This window comes from Fulmarus glacialis, unplaced genomic scaffold (genome assembly GCF_000690835.1).
Source record: "Fulmarus glacialis isolate BGI_N327 unplaced genomic scaffold, ASM69083v1 scaffold15883, whole genome shotgun sequence".
Lineage (NCBI taxonomy): Eukaryota > Metazoa > Chordata > Aves > Procellariiformes > Procellariidae > Fulmarus > Fulmarus glacialis.
The window spans coordinates 647-13,639 of record NW_009203686.1 but is presented as its reverse complement, the minus strand read 5'-3'; the positions used below and the strand labels follow the sequence as shown (position 1 = coordinate 13,639).

Here is a 12,993-nt window from a genome sequence, read left to right as displayed (position 1 = left end):
CCTGCTCTGCTTCAGAAAACAGCCAAAGACCTGCAGCGTTCTCATGGCAACGCACTCACTACTCATCTGCTTCAGAGCTGTGTCTGCTCCCTGCCTGGGGTAGTTAGCCAGGAGCTCTGCACCGAAGTCTTCAAATAAAGGACAGCCACTTACTAGACCAGGGGGCTTTGGAAGCAGTTCCCAGGTGAAAGCAAGGCTGATTGTTGAGAAGTGGTGCTGTGAGGAGGCAGTAAGTTGTAAGATACTTGCCTCCACTGTCTTGGTTGGCTTGTTTTCTACAGCAATGGGTGCACGTTGTCCAGCAGTTCCTGGAGAGCTGCTGGAGCCAAACAGGCGAGTTATGCTTGAATTACAAAAGCTGTGGCTTGGCCAGTGTTGCTCTAGGCTATTTGAGAGCAACGACTATTTGATTGCTGCAGCTCTGAATGGTTCAAAGCACACAACAGGTGTACAACGCTGTGAAGAGCATATTTTGCCACTGCAACAGCATGGAGCACTCACTTCTGGGAAGGTCTTCCTTGCATCTTTAGTAGTAGGATCTCCCTGCCAGTGCTCCTCATTCATTTTGGGCCATTCATTCAGCCATATTAAAGTGCTGAGAAAAGCCTTCTGTCTGGCACTCTTGCATCTTTTCTAAGCTCCATTGAGGTTTCATAGAGTTTGTTTTGTATCATCTGACTTCAGAGCCTGATGTGAATCTAGTAAGTTAAGAGCCATCTGTGCCTTCTCTGAAATGTCTCTCTGCACTTTGCTGTAGCTGGCTTCCAAAGCTTATGGTTATCTGGGTGCATGGAGGTTTTATTTTTTTATTTTTTAAAAAGAGCCCTAGTATCTAATCTAGCTATGAAAAAGGTAAGAATTGGTGACCCAGTAGCTTCTGCAGTGTCTTTTTAATAGTTTGCCCTGATGCTGCCTAAAATGTTCTCAGCCTGGCAGAGCTGTTCCCACTGTCCAGCTCACAGAGTAAAGAACTGTTCATTTCAACACAGGTTCTTGACCTGAACTGTGTGCACTCTCCTCAGGGGAAGGTAAAGTACCAGCAGCTCTAGCCTTCTCCCAGCCCAGAAAAGCAGAGCCACACTGCTTCCCCACCCTCATAAAAACCTGAAGTGCCAGAGAGGATAGATCTTGGTCACTACAGATAAGGGACCTGTGCTCTTGGTGCCTAGGCTTTTTCTGGCTTGCTACCAATGAAATGAGGCAACAAGACGCTTCCAGTCACAGATACATTTATTCTTCCATATCTGTACAGCTGATAGATCAGTGCATGCTTCAAGCAGCAGTATCTAGAGAAATCTCTTCTGCTAGTAGGATAAATAAACTGCTGTTGCTGTATTATGAGCCTACATGGATGCTTACCTGTTCCCAGGCTAGGAGTGCCAACTGCACTTGAGTTAGGGGAAAAGAAACCCACAAGGAAAAAAAAGGAGGAACAGCTTTGATTTTTTCACATCCAAACATGGTGGGAGAAGAAACACCGGTTTCTGTCTCTTGACCCTTGCCATAGCTATGGCTTTGAGGTGCAATGCTGCTGTCTCCTTGCCAGCTGCCTGCTTATCCACAAATGGTGTATGCCATATACCTTTCTGTCAGTGTTCCGCAGTGTCACAGCCACATCCCCAAAATAACAAGTTCTTTTGCCAAACAATGCCATTCTTCCATGAGAAGGAGATGCACAGTCAAGAGTGGGAAATTCCCAATGTGGAGAATGGAAACTTGCCCACGAGGTTCCAGCAGACAGTGCTCTCATCTGAGCATGGAGCCTGTGAGCTGTGCTCCGAAGGACTCCTTGGCAAGGACAAGGACAGTCTGTGGTGGGTAAGGCGACAACAACAAAACAGGCCACACACAACAGGAATGCTGCAGCATCCTTCCTCCTGCTAGGACTAGAGAAACTGGCAGCAGCAGTAAGTAAATGTGATACGTTAAATGATAAATACCTTCAAATGGCATAATCTCTTGGATTCTGTTTCCTGAGGGTCTGCAGAACATCCTCGAGAAGCGATAGCCCCAAATCCACTTTGAAGGAGAGGAAGGGATCAGACAGGTCAGAAAGAGTGGTGCCATTCTGGGAACCTGCCTCTGAGGTCCCACAGTCTGTAGTCTGATCCCTGTGGAATTGAGTTTGAGTGGCTTTGTGGTATTGATGAGTAGTGCCAGAAAAGGAGATGTCAGAGTGAGAATCTGTGTGATCAATGATGTTAGGGCAGCTAGAACTGTCCAGGTACAGCCGGGGAGGCTTGGGAGGTGCTTGTGCCTTGGCTAGGTTTTGCTCACTCTGACATGACAGGTAATCAGACTTGTCCTTCAGATCCCTCAAGCATTCCCTCTTCTGGCACTGTCCATCGCTGTCCAGAGTGTGGCTGTTCTGATTCAAGATGATGACTTGGTTGCCCAGCTTTTTGTGTCTCCTGAGTGAGAAACGTCTGAAGAACGTTGTGGACTTAATGGACCCTCTCCGCCAAGTATCCATGCTGATGAAAGGCAACGAGAAGAAGGAAACTGCTGACTCTTCACAGTCAGGTATTGGACTTAAGTTGCAGGATCAGCAGCAAGCCACACAACAGGAACAACCTCTTCCTTCCCTGTTCCTGTAGCTGGAAGGAAAACAAAGAGGCTGGTATTGCAGGAAATGCAAACTTCACACTACGTCCCTGTGTTAAGGAGCAATTGGCCTGTCTTGGATATTAAGGAGTCTCCTTCTTCAGTGGAGAAGGAATGGCGATGTCTGAGCTTATTAAATCTGTGCTGCAGAAACAAGCTGATGAAGAACAGCAAAGGCACACAGTCACCATGAGAACAGATCTAATCTCGCATCTAGAACAGAAGGGCACTTTGGTACCATGGTAACCAGCCACCTTCATGGTGAAGGGCACAGTATAAAAATCTCAGTGGGTGGTTAGGAAGGGAGATGGTGACTCAGTCACACTGAAGGAAACCAAAGAAATACAGTAAAATGGAAATTTAAAAAGCAACAAAACGCAGATGTAAAAGACAAATGTTAGGAAAATTAATGCAAAATAGACTTACGCTGTGTCGGGGCAGCACCTGAGTCTAACAGGCAGTGAGAAGAAACTGCTGAAGCACTCAGAGAACTGTGACCACCACGTTCACCAGTATGCTGGGATGTTGGAAGAAGCAAGTCCGGGGACGATTCAGCCAGGTTGGACCCGGAACGCTAAAAATCCACAATACCTCCTTCTCTTCATGTGCCTCCTGTCACTGCTTCCCAGGCTGCAGTTCCTTGTGCGTATGTATTTGTTTTGAGCCAAGCCCTTGCTGAGTCAGCCACGTCAGAAACTGGGTTTTACACTATTGGTAATTGCCAGGATTGCAGGAAGTAGGTGTGTAGAGTGGCAAAGCATCAGCCCACACTCTGCCTGAGGAGAAAGCAAGCTCCCTTAGAGGCACCCAGATTGCTCGAGAACTGTCAACGTGAATATCGACTTGTAGCCCATCTTGAATCAGACTGTTTCTTCTCGTGGTGCTCTTCCTTCTGCCACTTCTGATGGCTTGTTGGATCAGCAGGGCTCCCAAATGAGGCCGGAAATAATCTCTTGTCTGTTTTAAATTAAAATCCAGAGTGTGAGGTAGTGATTCAGGTTTGTATGGGTGATTCATCTGCATGAGTCTCATGTAGGCTATTTCATTCAGCCAGGCAAATGACAGTAAGTATCTGTGGTTAGTGGACAGGAACTTTGAAGAAGCCTAGTTCTGCCACTGAAGGCTGATACAATCTGGTGCTTTCTCAGACACTGAAAATCTGTGCTGCGCAGTACTGAAAGGCTATTTCATTCATGCAGCTCCTAAGATACCAATTATGGCATATTAGTCTCTTTAATTTCCCAGTCTAAGTTTCTCATCTATTGTGGGCTTCTATTTTCTCCTTGCAGCTAGACACTGTGCAGCTGGAGGAACCACTTTGCTGGCACATGATAACAAATTTGCACTTGCCCCATTTTCATGCAGAATCTTATTTAGCTATTCTATTGCCTTTTCATCCCTTCTATTTTCTATTTCAGATGTCCTTAAATCGCCACTAAATCTAGTTCCTAGAAAAATGAATGTGAGATTTTTTTTTCATCCACCTTCTGTCAAGATGCTTATATTTCTACCTGAACTGTCAAGCAAATGAGATGGATGTTTCCAAGCATTGCAGTGCTTTGAATACATCCGAAATACTAATGTTAAATGGCTTTTGAAGGCAGAGTGCCAAAACCACCACTTTGCTCTGCGATAGCAGCTGTCATCTGCTGCCTACATTTATTAGGTAGAGTCTGCAATCACCACTTAGTTGACATGACAGTTGCTACCACACACAGCAGGAAGGCTCCAAGAGCTTTTGAGAACTAAAACACTCTTGTGTCAGGTTTGGGAACGTACCTGGTGGTTTTCTTTTTGCAGCCACTTCCATGACTAAACCACAGAAAGGTTTGATTTTTTTTTTTAAATGGCCTTAGCCTTTATAACGGATGAAGTGTATCCTGGACTTTGTGCACCAGTGTTGTACTTGCTGAACAAGCTTGTCACCCAAAATAACCAACCACAGCGAGGCAAGCCATGCTTCCCCATCCAACCTCATGAGCAGGGATTCGCTCCAGCAGCAAGAGGGTAATGCAGGCTCCCTGTCTGTCCCACTCTTGGTCTCGTCAGTAACACTGTTATGAAGCAGTTATTTTCTGTAGGCCAGGCAGCTTTTGCCCTTACCTGATTTCTCTGGGGTCATGCTGCTATGAACCACCTTCCTGACTAGAATGTGCCTCTTGTGAGTGTGATTTATGGAGAGGGGGGCTGGGATATATGCTTGACAGGTTGCATTTATTTTCTGCTCCTAGGCATCAGTGGTATCAGAACGGGATTACGAGAGCCTGGTGATGATGCGGATGCGCCAAGCAGCAGAGAGGCAGCAGCTTATTGAACAGCTCAAGCGGGAAGATGAGGAAGAGTCTCACACCTAGCCTGAGAGTATGGATTCTCCCCATCCCATCATTCTTCATTTCCAAAGCTGTTTCTTAAATTAAGTCAATAAACCTCCTTTTTTTTTTTAAACTGTTGTAGGAATACAAACTCTCCCTTTCCAGAGCGTGGGGGGAAAAAAATTGCTGCATAAGCTTCAGAGTAAGTGTATTAACCTGTCAGTGTGTGTACTCAGAGCAGCTGCCCAGTCACAGAGGATAGGGCCTGAGAGGTGCTGTCAGAGCACTAAACCTTGGAGCTGCTTTTAATTCCTGACAGCTTGTTCAGGAGCTGTGGATTCAGAAGGCTTTGGCAACAACTGTTTAAGACAACCCACAGAAAGTCATTGGTCTCTTTAGAGAAATGTTTTATTGGTGTTACCCCTACAGCAGGATTGGTACATAGTCCCAAACAACCCAGCATTGCAGCTGCTGCTGTTAAGATTACAGAGCCCGTACCTAAAATGTTCACAAGACCTTTCTGTGCTGCTCTAAGGCTATTTCAGGAACAATGTGTTATGCTTGAATGGCACTCTTGGAGCTGAAAGTCTGATGATGCTGCTAACCACAGTCCCATTTGGGAAAGAAACTGGCCTTGCTGCTGAGTGAAGGGATTCTCAAAGAGCACTGTGTAGGTTTAGCAGTTCCCGCTTACGTTTCAGGGATGAGATAGTATGCCATCCATGCTCGGCCTCCCCTCCCTACCCCCTATGGCTTGGGAGAAGGCATGCCCTGAACTCTCACAGCTCAGCACGTACCTCTCTGGGGCAGCCCTGAGGAACAGGCAGACAAGTCTGTTATTTGAGCTTCCTCCAATGCATGCTAAATAGGAGATGATTAAAATGTAAAAAGGTGGTATTTGCCAGACTGCCATTCAGATGAATGCAGAGAGAGAGAGCCATCTGTTCTCTACGTGATTTTGTCTGGACTGGGCATACCTTCCTCCCCCTGGTCTTGTGAAATGGCAGGGACTGCCATTCAGATGAATGCAGAGAGAGAGCCATCTGTTCTCTATGTGATTTTGTCTGGACTGGGCATACCTGCCTCCCCCCGGTCTTGTGAAATGGCAAGTTTCCATTGGGTCAAGTTTTGCCTCTACACCACTCCTCCCTCCATGCCTGAGTGCCTGGAGTCTGGGACAGAAAGGAATTAAGGGGAAAGTTTGCTGTCGGTCCTGTGTGAGATGATCCCCAGTGGAACGCAGAAGTCTTCCTCGCTATTCCTTGTGGAGGCACCACACCAACGTCTGGCCCACGCCTGTCATGCTCACCACCCGGTAACCACAGCTCTCCAACTTGTTCAAGACTATCCGCGGTGCATCGTTCACGTAGTACTCCCAGCTGCAAGCAGGAAAGAGGAGAAGAAATAAAATGAGGTGGAGAAGGAAGAGACAAAAATTTCTTTGTGGAAGTGACTCTGCCTCACTGCTAAACCCATATAAGACACTGCAATGACCACATCTGGCATACTGTCTGTGTGATGCAATGTCTTGGTTAACCAGGTGGGAAGGCCAAAACCCGCAGCTACCAAACCAAGGAGGAAGCCTGTCCAAAATGGAAGGGTCATGTTAAATTGAAATGTGGTTCGGGGACCGGTTGTCCAAAGCCACGTGCTGCTTGGTTAACTGGGCTGAAACTGCAGCAGAGAGGGTTCACAAGTATTCACAGCTGGGAATTCATGGAAAAAGAGGATAATCTCTGCAAAGCAGGGAAGAATGATTCAGGTGTTTCTAAGGAATGAAAAACCAGTGTTTTGCCTCTGTCAGAGCATGTCTGTAAATGGGGTGTTTTTGAGAGCCTGTGCTTGAAATTTGGGGATTGGGAAAAATGCTGCCTTCAGCCAAGTATTAAGCCTTTGAAAAACCAGAAGTCATCAGTCCTCAACAGAGCTGCCAAATAAGGTGGAGCACAGGCTCCTCTCTACCCTGGCAGTTCAGAGTAGTTGTGTGCTGTGGATGTCTAGGAACTGACACTTGGCATCTTTGTCCAGCTTTTACTCCTCTACGGTTTCTGCTGGCTCTCTGCATTTGGAGCAGCAGCTGTCCTTCCCTCCACCTGATCCCTGATCCCTGAGGCTGCTTCTCTGTAGAAGACTTAAGGGCTGTGAGACTGCTCCCACCGTAAAGAAAACAGACAGTGATTGCAGAGTGGAAGAGTAGCACAATACAGACACAAAATGGGCTGAATTAGGTGGGGAAGTAGCAGAGCTGAAGTGGCAAGTATAACCTTCAGTGCTGGATTTGGCAGCCTTTCTGTTCCTTTAACACAGTCTTTTTGGATGCAGTATTTATTCAAGCAGATGGGATAAGCTTCATAATAGTTTAGCTCTTAGATGACTCACTGTGCCAGATAAGCTGATAATGATGGGCTACAGGATCATTGGTGATCTTGTTTGGGCACCTTAACAAAGACTCCCCTGATTTTAATACTAATAACAATAAAAAAAGACCCAAAAGCACTTCCAAAGTTGCTCTTGCTAAGATTGCAAAACATTAATAGAGTGGTGAGTGCTTTTAAAGCATGAAATAACACTGAGATGTGAAAGCTTTTTTTCAGTTTTTCAGGACAGACTATACTTTGCTGTAATTATAGATGTGGTGTAAAGATAATATGTATTATTATAAGTGTCTTTGAACTCAGTGCTTTCTCTAAGAGGCTTGCCACATACCCTTCAGATTCACATGTTGGAGTTGGTAAATATTATTCCCATTATGCAGAGAAAGGAGCTGAGGAAGAGACTGTTTGCTGTTTGTGGGAGCCTAAAAAACTGAGTGGCTGAGCTAAAGCAGAAGGAAAGCCGAGTTGCCCAGGGCTTTAAACACAACTCTGTATTGAGTGAAACAAAAGATCGCACACAGTGCGTATCAAATATGCCGCCGTCCCTGAGTGCAACTGGTCTGAATCAGGATGGAGTGGCTGGGAACATTTGCAAAGCTTTTCCTCCCAGCTAAATGCCAGCAGGGAACAGAAAAGTCACCCGAGATTGGAGAGGACTTCTGCACTTGCATGTCGTTAAGTACGTGACCCCAGCTGCCCTGCCTCCCAGATGTGCCAAAACCAGAGAGCCCAGATGAGCGTGCCTGGGGACGGGATCGAGCTGGGAGAGGAGTGTCCACACGCAGCTATTTTTAGTGATGGAGCAGACAACCTCCTAGTGCTATCTGCCCAGCTGTCCTTCTAGGTTCCTCGGGGATGGGGTTCGGCTGTGCCCTGGGGAACAGCTAAATTAAAGTATTAGCAGGTGCATCAGACCTCAGCTCCCAAAATTTGACAGAGGCATTGGTTTTCATTTAAGACCAAACAGTGCTGATGGCCTTTTTTAATTACAGGAGATGCCGGGGATGGTGCCCAGCAGTCATCCACGCACGCACGTCACCTGGGTGGACCCAGGAGAATCCCCTTTTTTGCAGCAGCCGAGGGTCAGGCTTCTGATCCTTGGCCCTGCACTGGCTACCAGAAACGCGCAGGCTGGGGCAGAGCCTCGCTCCCCCCTTGCTAAAGCCCAGATGCCCCCGGGGTTCTGCGGCTGCACATCAGATAGGGGAGCGACAGTGCGTGCCGGCAGCTGATGGAACTTAATGATGTGCCGCTTGCAGTAGCTAGCGCAGAGCTGCATAACAGGATCAGTGCTCTCCCTTATTAGAGGCAATTAAGTACTTCATCTGTATATTACAGTGCCCCAGCAGGTCCATACTGCTTAGACCTTTTCTTTCAGGCTCCCTCCAAGGTCACGTTTAAGGTTTTGGGGCCCACAGTGCTACGGGAAGGGCAAGATTTGCAGCGTCCTATACCAGGCTTACTGCTAGCGAAGCCTTGCAGTCAGGTGGATGGAAAATCCTGCTCGGCCGTGGTGCACGTCCAGGAGCTCTCATCCCTGGTTGGGATTTTTGGCGGAGAGGAAGCCGGGGCTCACCCCGCTGGCATGCCGCCGTGCCTCTCGGGGTGTCAGCAGCCACATTCCAGCCAGGTTATTTTCTCCACCCGCTGTTGCTCAAGTGCAAATGGGGAAGACATGCTGCAGGGACACAGCGGAGTTACCCTGGGTATAACACAAGCCATACCAAGAAGCAGGTCGGGCAAGAGGGAGCTCAAGATGCTCCAGGCCCCAGGGAGGGAAGAAAGGTGGTGAATCCACCAGGGAGATCCCACAGACAGCTCAGATCCCTTCTCCCAAATAAGCAAAATGTGGCGCTGCGGTTCCTTACAACACTGCGTCTCCTCCCTGGCTGCTGGGGCTGACACCATGGAGGCATTTTATCCTTCTTTGCCTTTCTTTTCCACCGGATCCTAGGGATCCTTGCCCCTCTCTCTCAGGAGCCAGCAGCACTTCTTCCTTCTTGAAGCCTCTTCTTTTTCTCCCCCCTCGGGTCTCCCTTCTCTCATTGCATAACTCCCTGCTGGCTCCCGGGCTCGGCTTGGCAGGCAGCAGCATGAAGCTGACACTGCTGCCAATCTCCTGGCCACCCACCGGCTTGGGAATAGCAGCGCGGAGACGGCTCAGCCCAGCAAACGCACCCAGAGCTGTTCGGCAGGGAGATGAGGGACAGGAGGGGTCTGGGGTCAGCCTTCCTGCAGACACGGGGAGCTGGCAGTGACCTGAGTTTGCATTCAGAAGGGTTCCTCTTTAACGGGGAGCCTTCGGTATTTTTTTTTTAATCTCCTCTTTCTTTAGAATCTCCCACCGCGTTCAGGTTTTTAACGCTGCAGGAGGCGAGGACCCAGACCTCGATGTTTGCCAGGCTGCTACCGAGTAGGTGGGTTTTCCCAGCTCCGCCGATGGAAGTTTGAGAACATACTGGGACCGAGAGGCCCCTTCTGTTTAACGGCTGGTTCTCCTCCTACTCCTCCTCTGCGCCACAGCGTGAGTGGGCAAGCTTGAGCAGAAAGCTAACCGCTCCTCTGCTGTTTTAATTTGCATTTGGGGCTTTGCTTTACTTTGTGGGTTGTTTTTTTTTTCCTGGAGAAAAACAAGAAGTGAGATATCAAGTGGGGAAAAAATAAAAAAAAAGTGGGCCAAAATGTAAAGAACATGCTGGTGACACCTCCAAGTTGCACTTTGATGAAGGCTGGTGTCAAACTCGGTGTGGGCAGAGAGAGAGACGGGGACATGGAGAAGTGTCAAATACATACGGCTTGGGAACACGCAGGCTAATGGGTTGGAGTCGGGGGGGACGCGATGGGGAGCAGCTCCAACCCGGGGGCTCAGCAGCCCAAGGAAAAGCTTCAGGAGCCGTCGAGAGGGGCTGGCTCGGGTGCTCGGTAACGGGGAGAAACCTCAAGCTGCACTAGAGAGTGTGACGGGACGGGACAGACTGCGGATGAGCGTGTCGGGTGGCTTGGCACCAAAAAAGGCCACAGCCAGAGCAAGGCTGCGAGAGGAGGGGTGGGCACCGTTGGCTTCCAAGCATCTCAGGGCTGGAAATGATAGTAAGGCAGAGGATGTTTGTCTTTAAGGATTCAGGGTGGGATAAAGGCAGATAAAGTTATGCAGAAAGATCCAAATGCTCACTGTGCCCGTTTTATTTCAGCCAGGGCAACGTCAGGTAACAGCCTGCAGCATCCCAAGCGTATAAGGGGTAAGGAGAGGGGAGGAGATGGGTCAGGTGCTAAAATGGGGTCAGAGCAAGAAAAGAAGAAAGAACTAAATGAAATATCAGGCAGCATTTCTTTGGGTGAGGCAGGGGCAATGACATGTGCGTGTCCTTTCAGCATCAAATTAGTCCCGGGATTAAATGTGCAGCTGGAAGATGCCATGGTGGATACAAGGAGTGAAAATGTTCCCAATTTTCTTGGGAAAATAAGGAGAGGGGAGAGCCTGAAACATCGCAGAGGAGGACTTACAAGTGGTTCCCCAGCATGTTCCTCTTCGTGGCCCCCAGGAAGCTCATCAGGCTGGGATCCGAATGCTCATCTCCCACCATGGTGGGGCCAACCTCCTGCAGGGAAAGGCAGCAGCGCGGGTGAGCAATGTGCGGCGGCGCGGCCACCCCGTTCCCCGGGACAGCTCCAGTAAGAGCTTTACTGGGAAGGCAATGATTGTGAGCCACCTGCCCGTGCCAGGAGAGGACCTTGGTGGCTTTGCTCCTGGAGGGCCACCTGCTGGCTGAGCTCTCGGTGGCTCTGGTCCTCCAGGATCCACCACTGGGAAGTCTGTCAGACAGCAACAAGGTGCTACTCACAGCCTCATCGTGCAAAACCAGCAAATCTGTGTGCTTTAGCATGAAATGAGGATCCCCAGGCCAGTTAGGGACTGTCTGCCTGTCCTGGTAGAAGACAGCTTTGGGGATGGCTCCACTAACTGGGAGGGGGGAGAAGATCGGGGTGAGAAGGTGCCATGGAGTGTCTGGGGCAGATGAGCACCCACGGGATGAGGAGGGACAGTCACGCTCCCTCGGAAGCGATAGGAGACCGGAGGAGCTGGGGGGAGGCAGAGACATGAGTCATCTCACCGCCAGAGCCGTCAGGTGGACTTCCCACACGTCGTACGGGGGGGACGGGGACATTTCTGCACAGTGCTCCAAAAGTGCTATTTTATGAAATACTCCTGGGCTGGAGGTTTTCCAGAACTAAGTATCAGGGCACGGCAGATGATGACAGCGCCGATGTGACCTCCACAACGATCGCCCGCTCCCAACCCAGCCCCGGCAGAGCCGGGGAGGGCAGCACCCGGCCGCCCTGCAACACCGAGGCTGGAAGAGCCAGGAAACAGCCTTGAACACTCTCCACAGCTCCGAGGGCTGGTGAGCGGGAGGGACATCGCACACACCTGCACGGTGGGACCCACAACCCACTCCACCTTGCTCAGCACTGATGGGGTGCTAAGACGCTCCGTGCTCCAAAACCTACCCCTGCACCCTCTGGGCTACCCCTGAAAACAGCAAGTTTTAATTGATTTTAATAGGTGGAGCAATTGTTTCCTTTTAAATCTCCTCCACGCTACTTATGAAAAGTTTGCAAGTGAAAACTGTTCTTCCGAGGGATGTCCCCCATCCACTGGCAAACCTACATCACACGATCACCAACCCTTTATAATATGCAAAGGGCCGCTCAACCCTAAATAACCTCAGAAATATTTTAAGTATCACCCAGACACTTTTTGAGCCCTCTCTTCTCTATCACCCCTTGGAGAAAGCAAAGCCCAGGGACAGGACAAGAGTCCCTGAGCCTCGAACAGAGGTTGCACGTGGAGGTTCGCAGGCTGCGTGCTCTGCCGTCGCGTGGAGCCCTCGGTCCCGGCAGCAAGCGCAGCAGGATGGGAAACTGCGCACCTTGACCCACGGTGAGTTTAGCAACGACGTGGCAGCTCCGTCTGACGGCAGAGAAAGCCGAGAATTTCTACTTGGCTGGGGGAGCTGAGACAGCTGGTTTGGGGAAAGCGGACGGGTGAGGACCGAATGCAGCAGAGAGGGTGAAATCCCTCCCTGAGAGCATCCATCTACAAACCGGCGCTGGCAAACTGCGTGTAAATCATGAGCCTCGACCAGATCCCAGCCAGAAGCGCTGACGCAGCACCACTCCTCAGACAGCGTGGCGAGCTGTGCAAACACGCAGGCACGCTCCGCTGCCTGGAGTGCTGGGAAAGAGGGACTGAAGCTGAGCATGAGCCTCCTCTGCTCGCCCCTCGCCGCGCAGCCCTCCCGCCCGCAGCCCGGCCCCGTGGAGCCCATGGCAGGAGGGAGTCACCCATCCCCGCCCCGGCCGCTGCCGGGAAAAAGCAGCCAAGTCAATCCCCCCCTGCTAGACCAGGACGGGCTGTTTCCAGCCGCGGCTCAATGCCAAGTTTCAGGTTGGAAATGTTTGCTTTGCCCTGCTAAAGAGCAGAGTTTCCAAAGTCTCCGGGGCGAAACGTGCTAAGGTACGATGATCCACCCGCCCTGTTGCATGCCTTTCCCTGGAGCGCCACAAACCCCAACCATGCGGCGCCTTCTGTAGCGCGGTCCACAATCACTTAATTAACCTGTGGGATGCCAGATATCACTGCCAGCAGACCCTTCGGTGCCGCAGCATCCCCACCCGTCCTCATTCTCAATTCACTGCTC

General features: G+C 50.0%; 3 protein-coding genes across 3 annotated transcripts in view; 1 reads left to right on the top strand and 2 right to left on the bottom strand.

The window, feature by feature from the left end:
- DNAJC17 (DnaJ (Hsp40) homolog, subfamily C, member 17) overlaps positions 1-5,041 on the top strand; it is a gene marked incomplete at its 5' end in the record, with an annotated part of 17,315 nt that extends 12,274 nt beyond the window's left edge. Inside the window, one exon of the mRNA XM_009574734.1 lies at positions 4,836-5,041. Coding sequence (XP_009573029.1) covers positions 4,836-4,958 — 123 coding nt within the window. The remainder of the gene's footprint in view (positions 1-4,835) is intronic.
- On the bottom strand, positions 1,943-2,473 carry LOC104074572 (chromosome unknown open reading frame, human C15orf62). Its single transcript, XM_009574732.1, has one exon. It carries the CDS (start codon positions 2,471-2,473, stop codon positions 1,943-1,945), a length of 531 nt encoding a protein of 176 aa, XP_009573027.1.
- A 1,130-nt stretch (positions 5,042-6,171) lies between the features above and the next one.
- On the bottom strand, positions 6,172-11,457 carry GCHFR (GTP cyclohydrolase I feedback regulator). The gene is made up of 3 exons (XM_009574733.1): positions 11,404-11,457; positions 10,796-10,890; positions 6,172-6,295 (listed from the first exon to the last, which is right to left on the bottom strand). Exons 1-3 carry the CDS (start codon positions 11,455-11,457, stop codon positions 6,172-6,174), a joined length of 273 nt encoding a protein of 90 aa, XP_009573028.1.
- Positions 11,458-12,993: the final 1,536 nt, after the last annotated feature.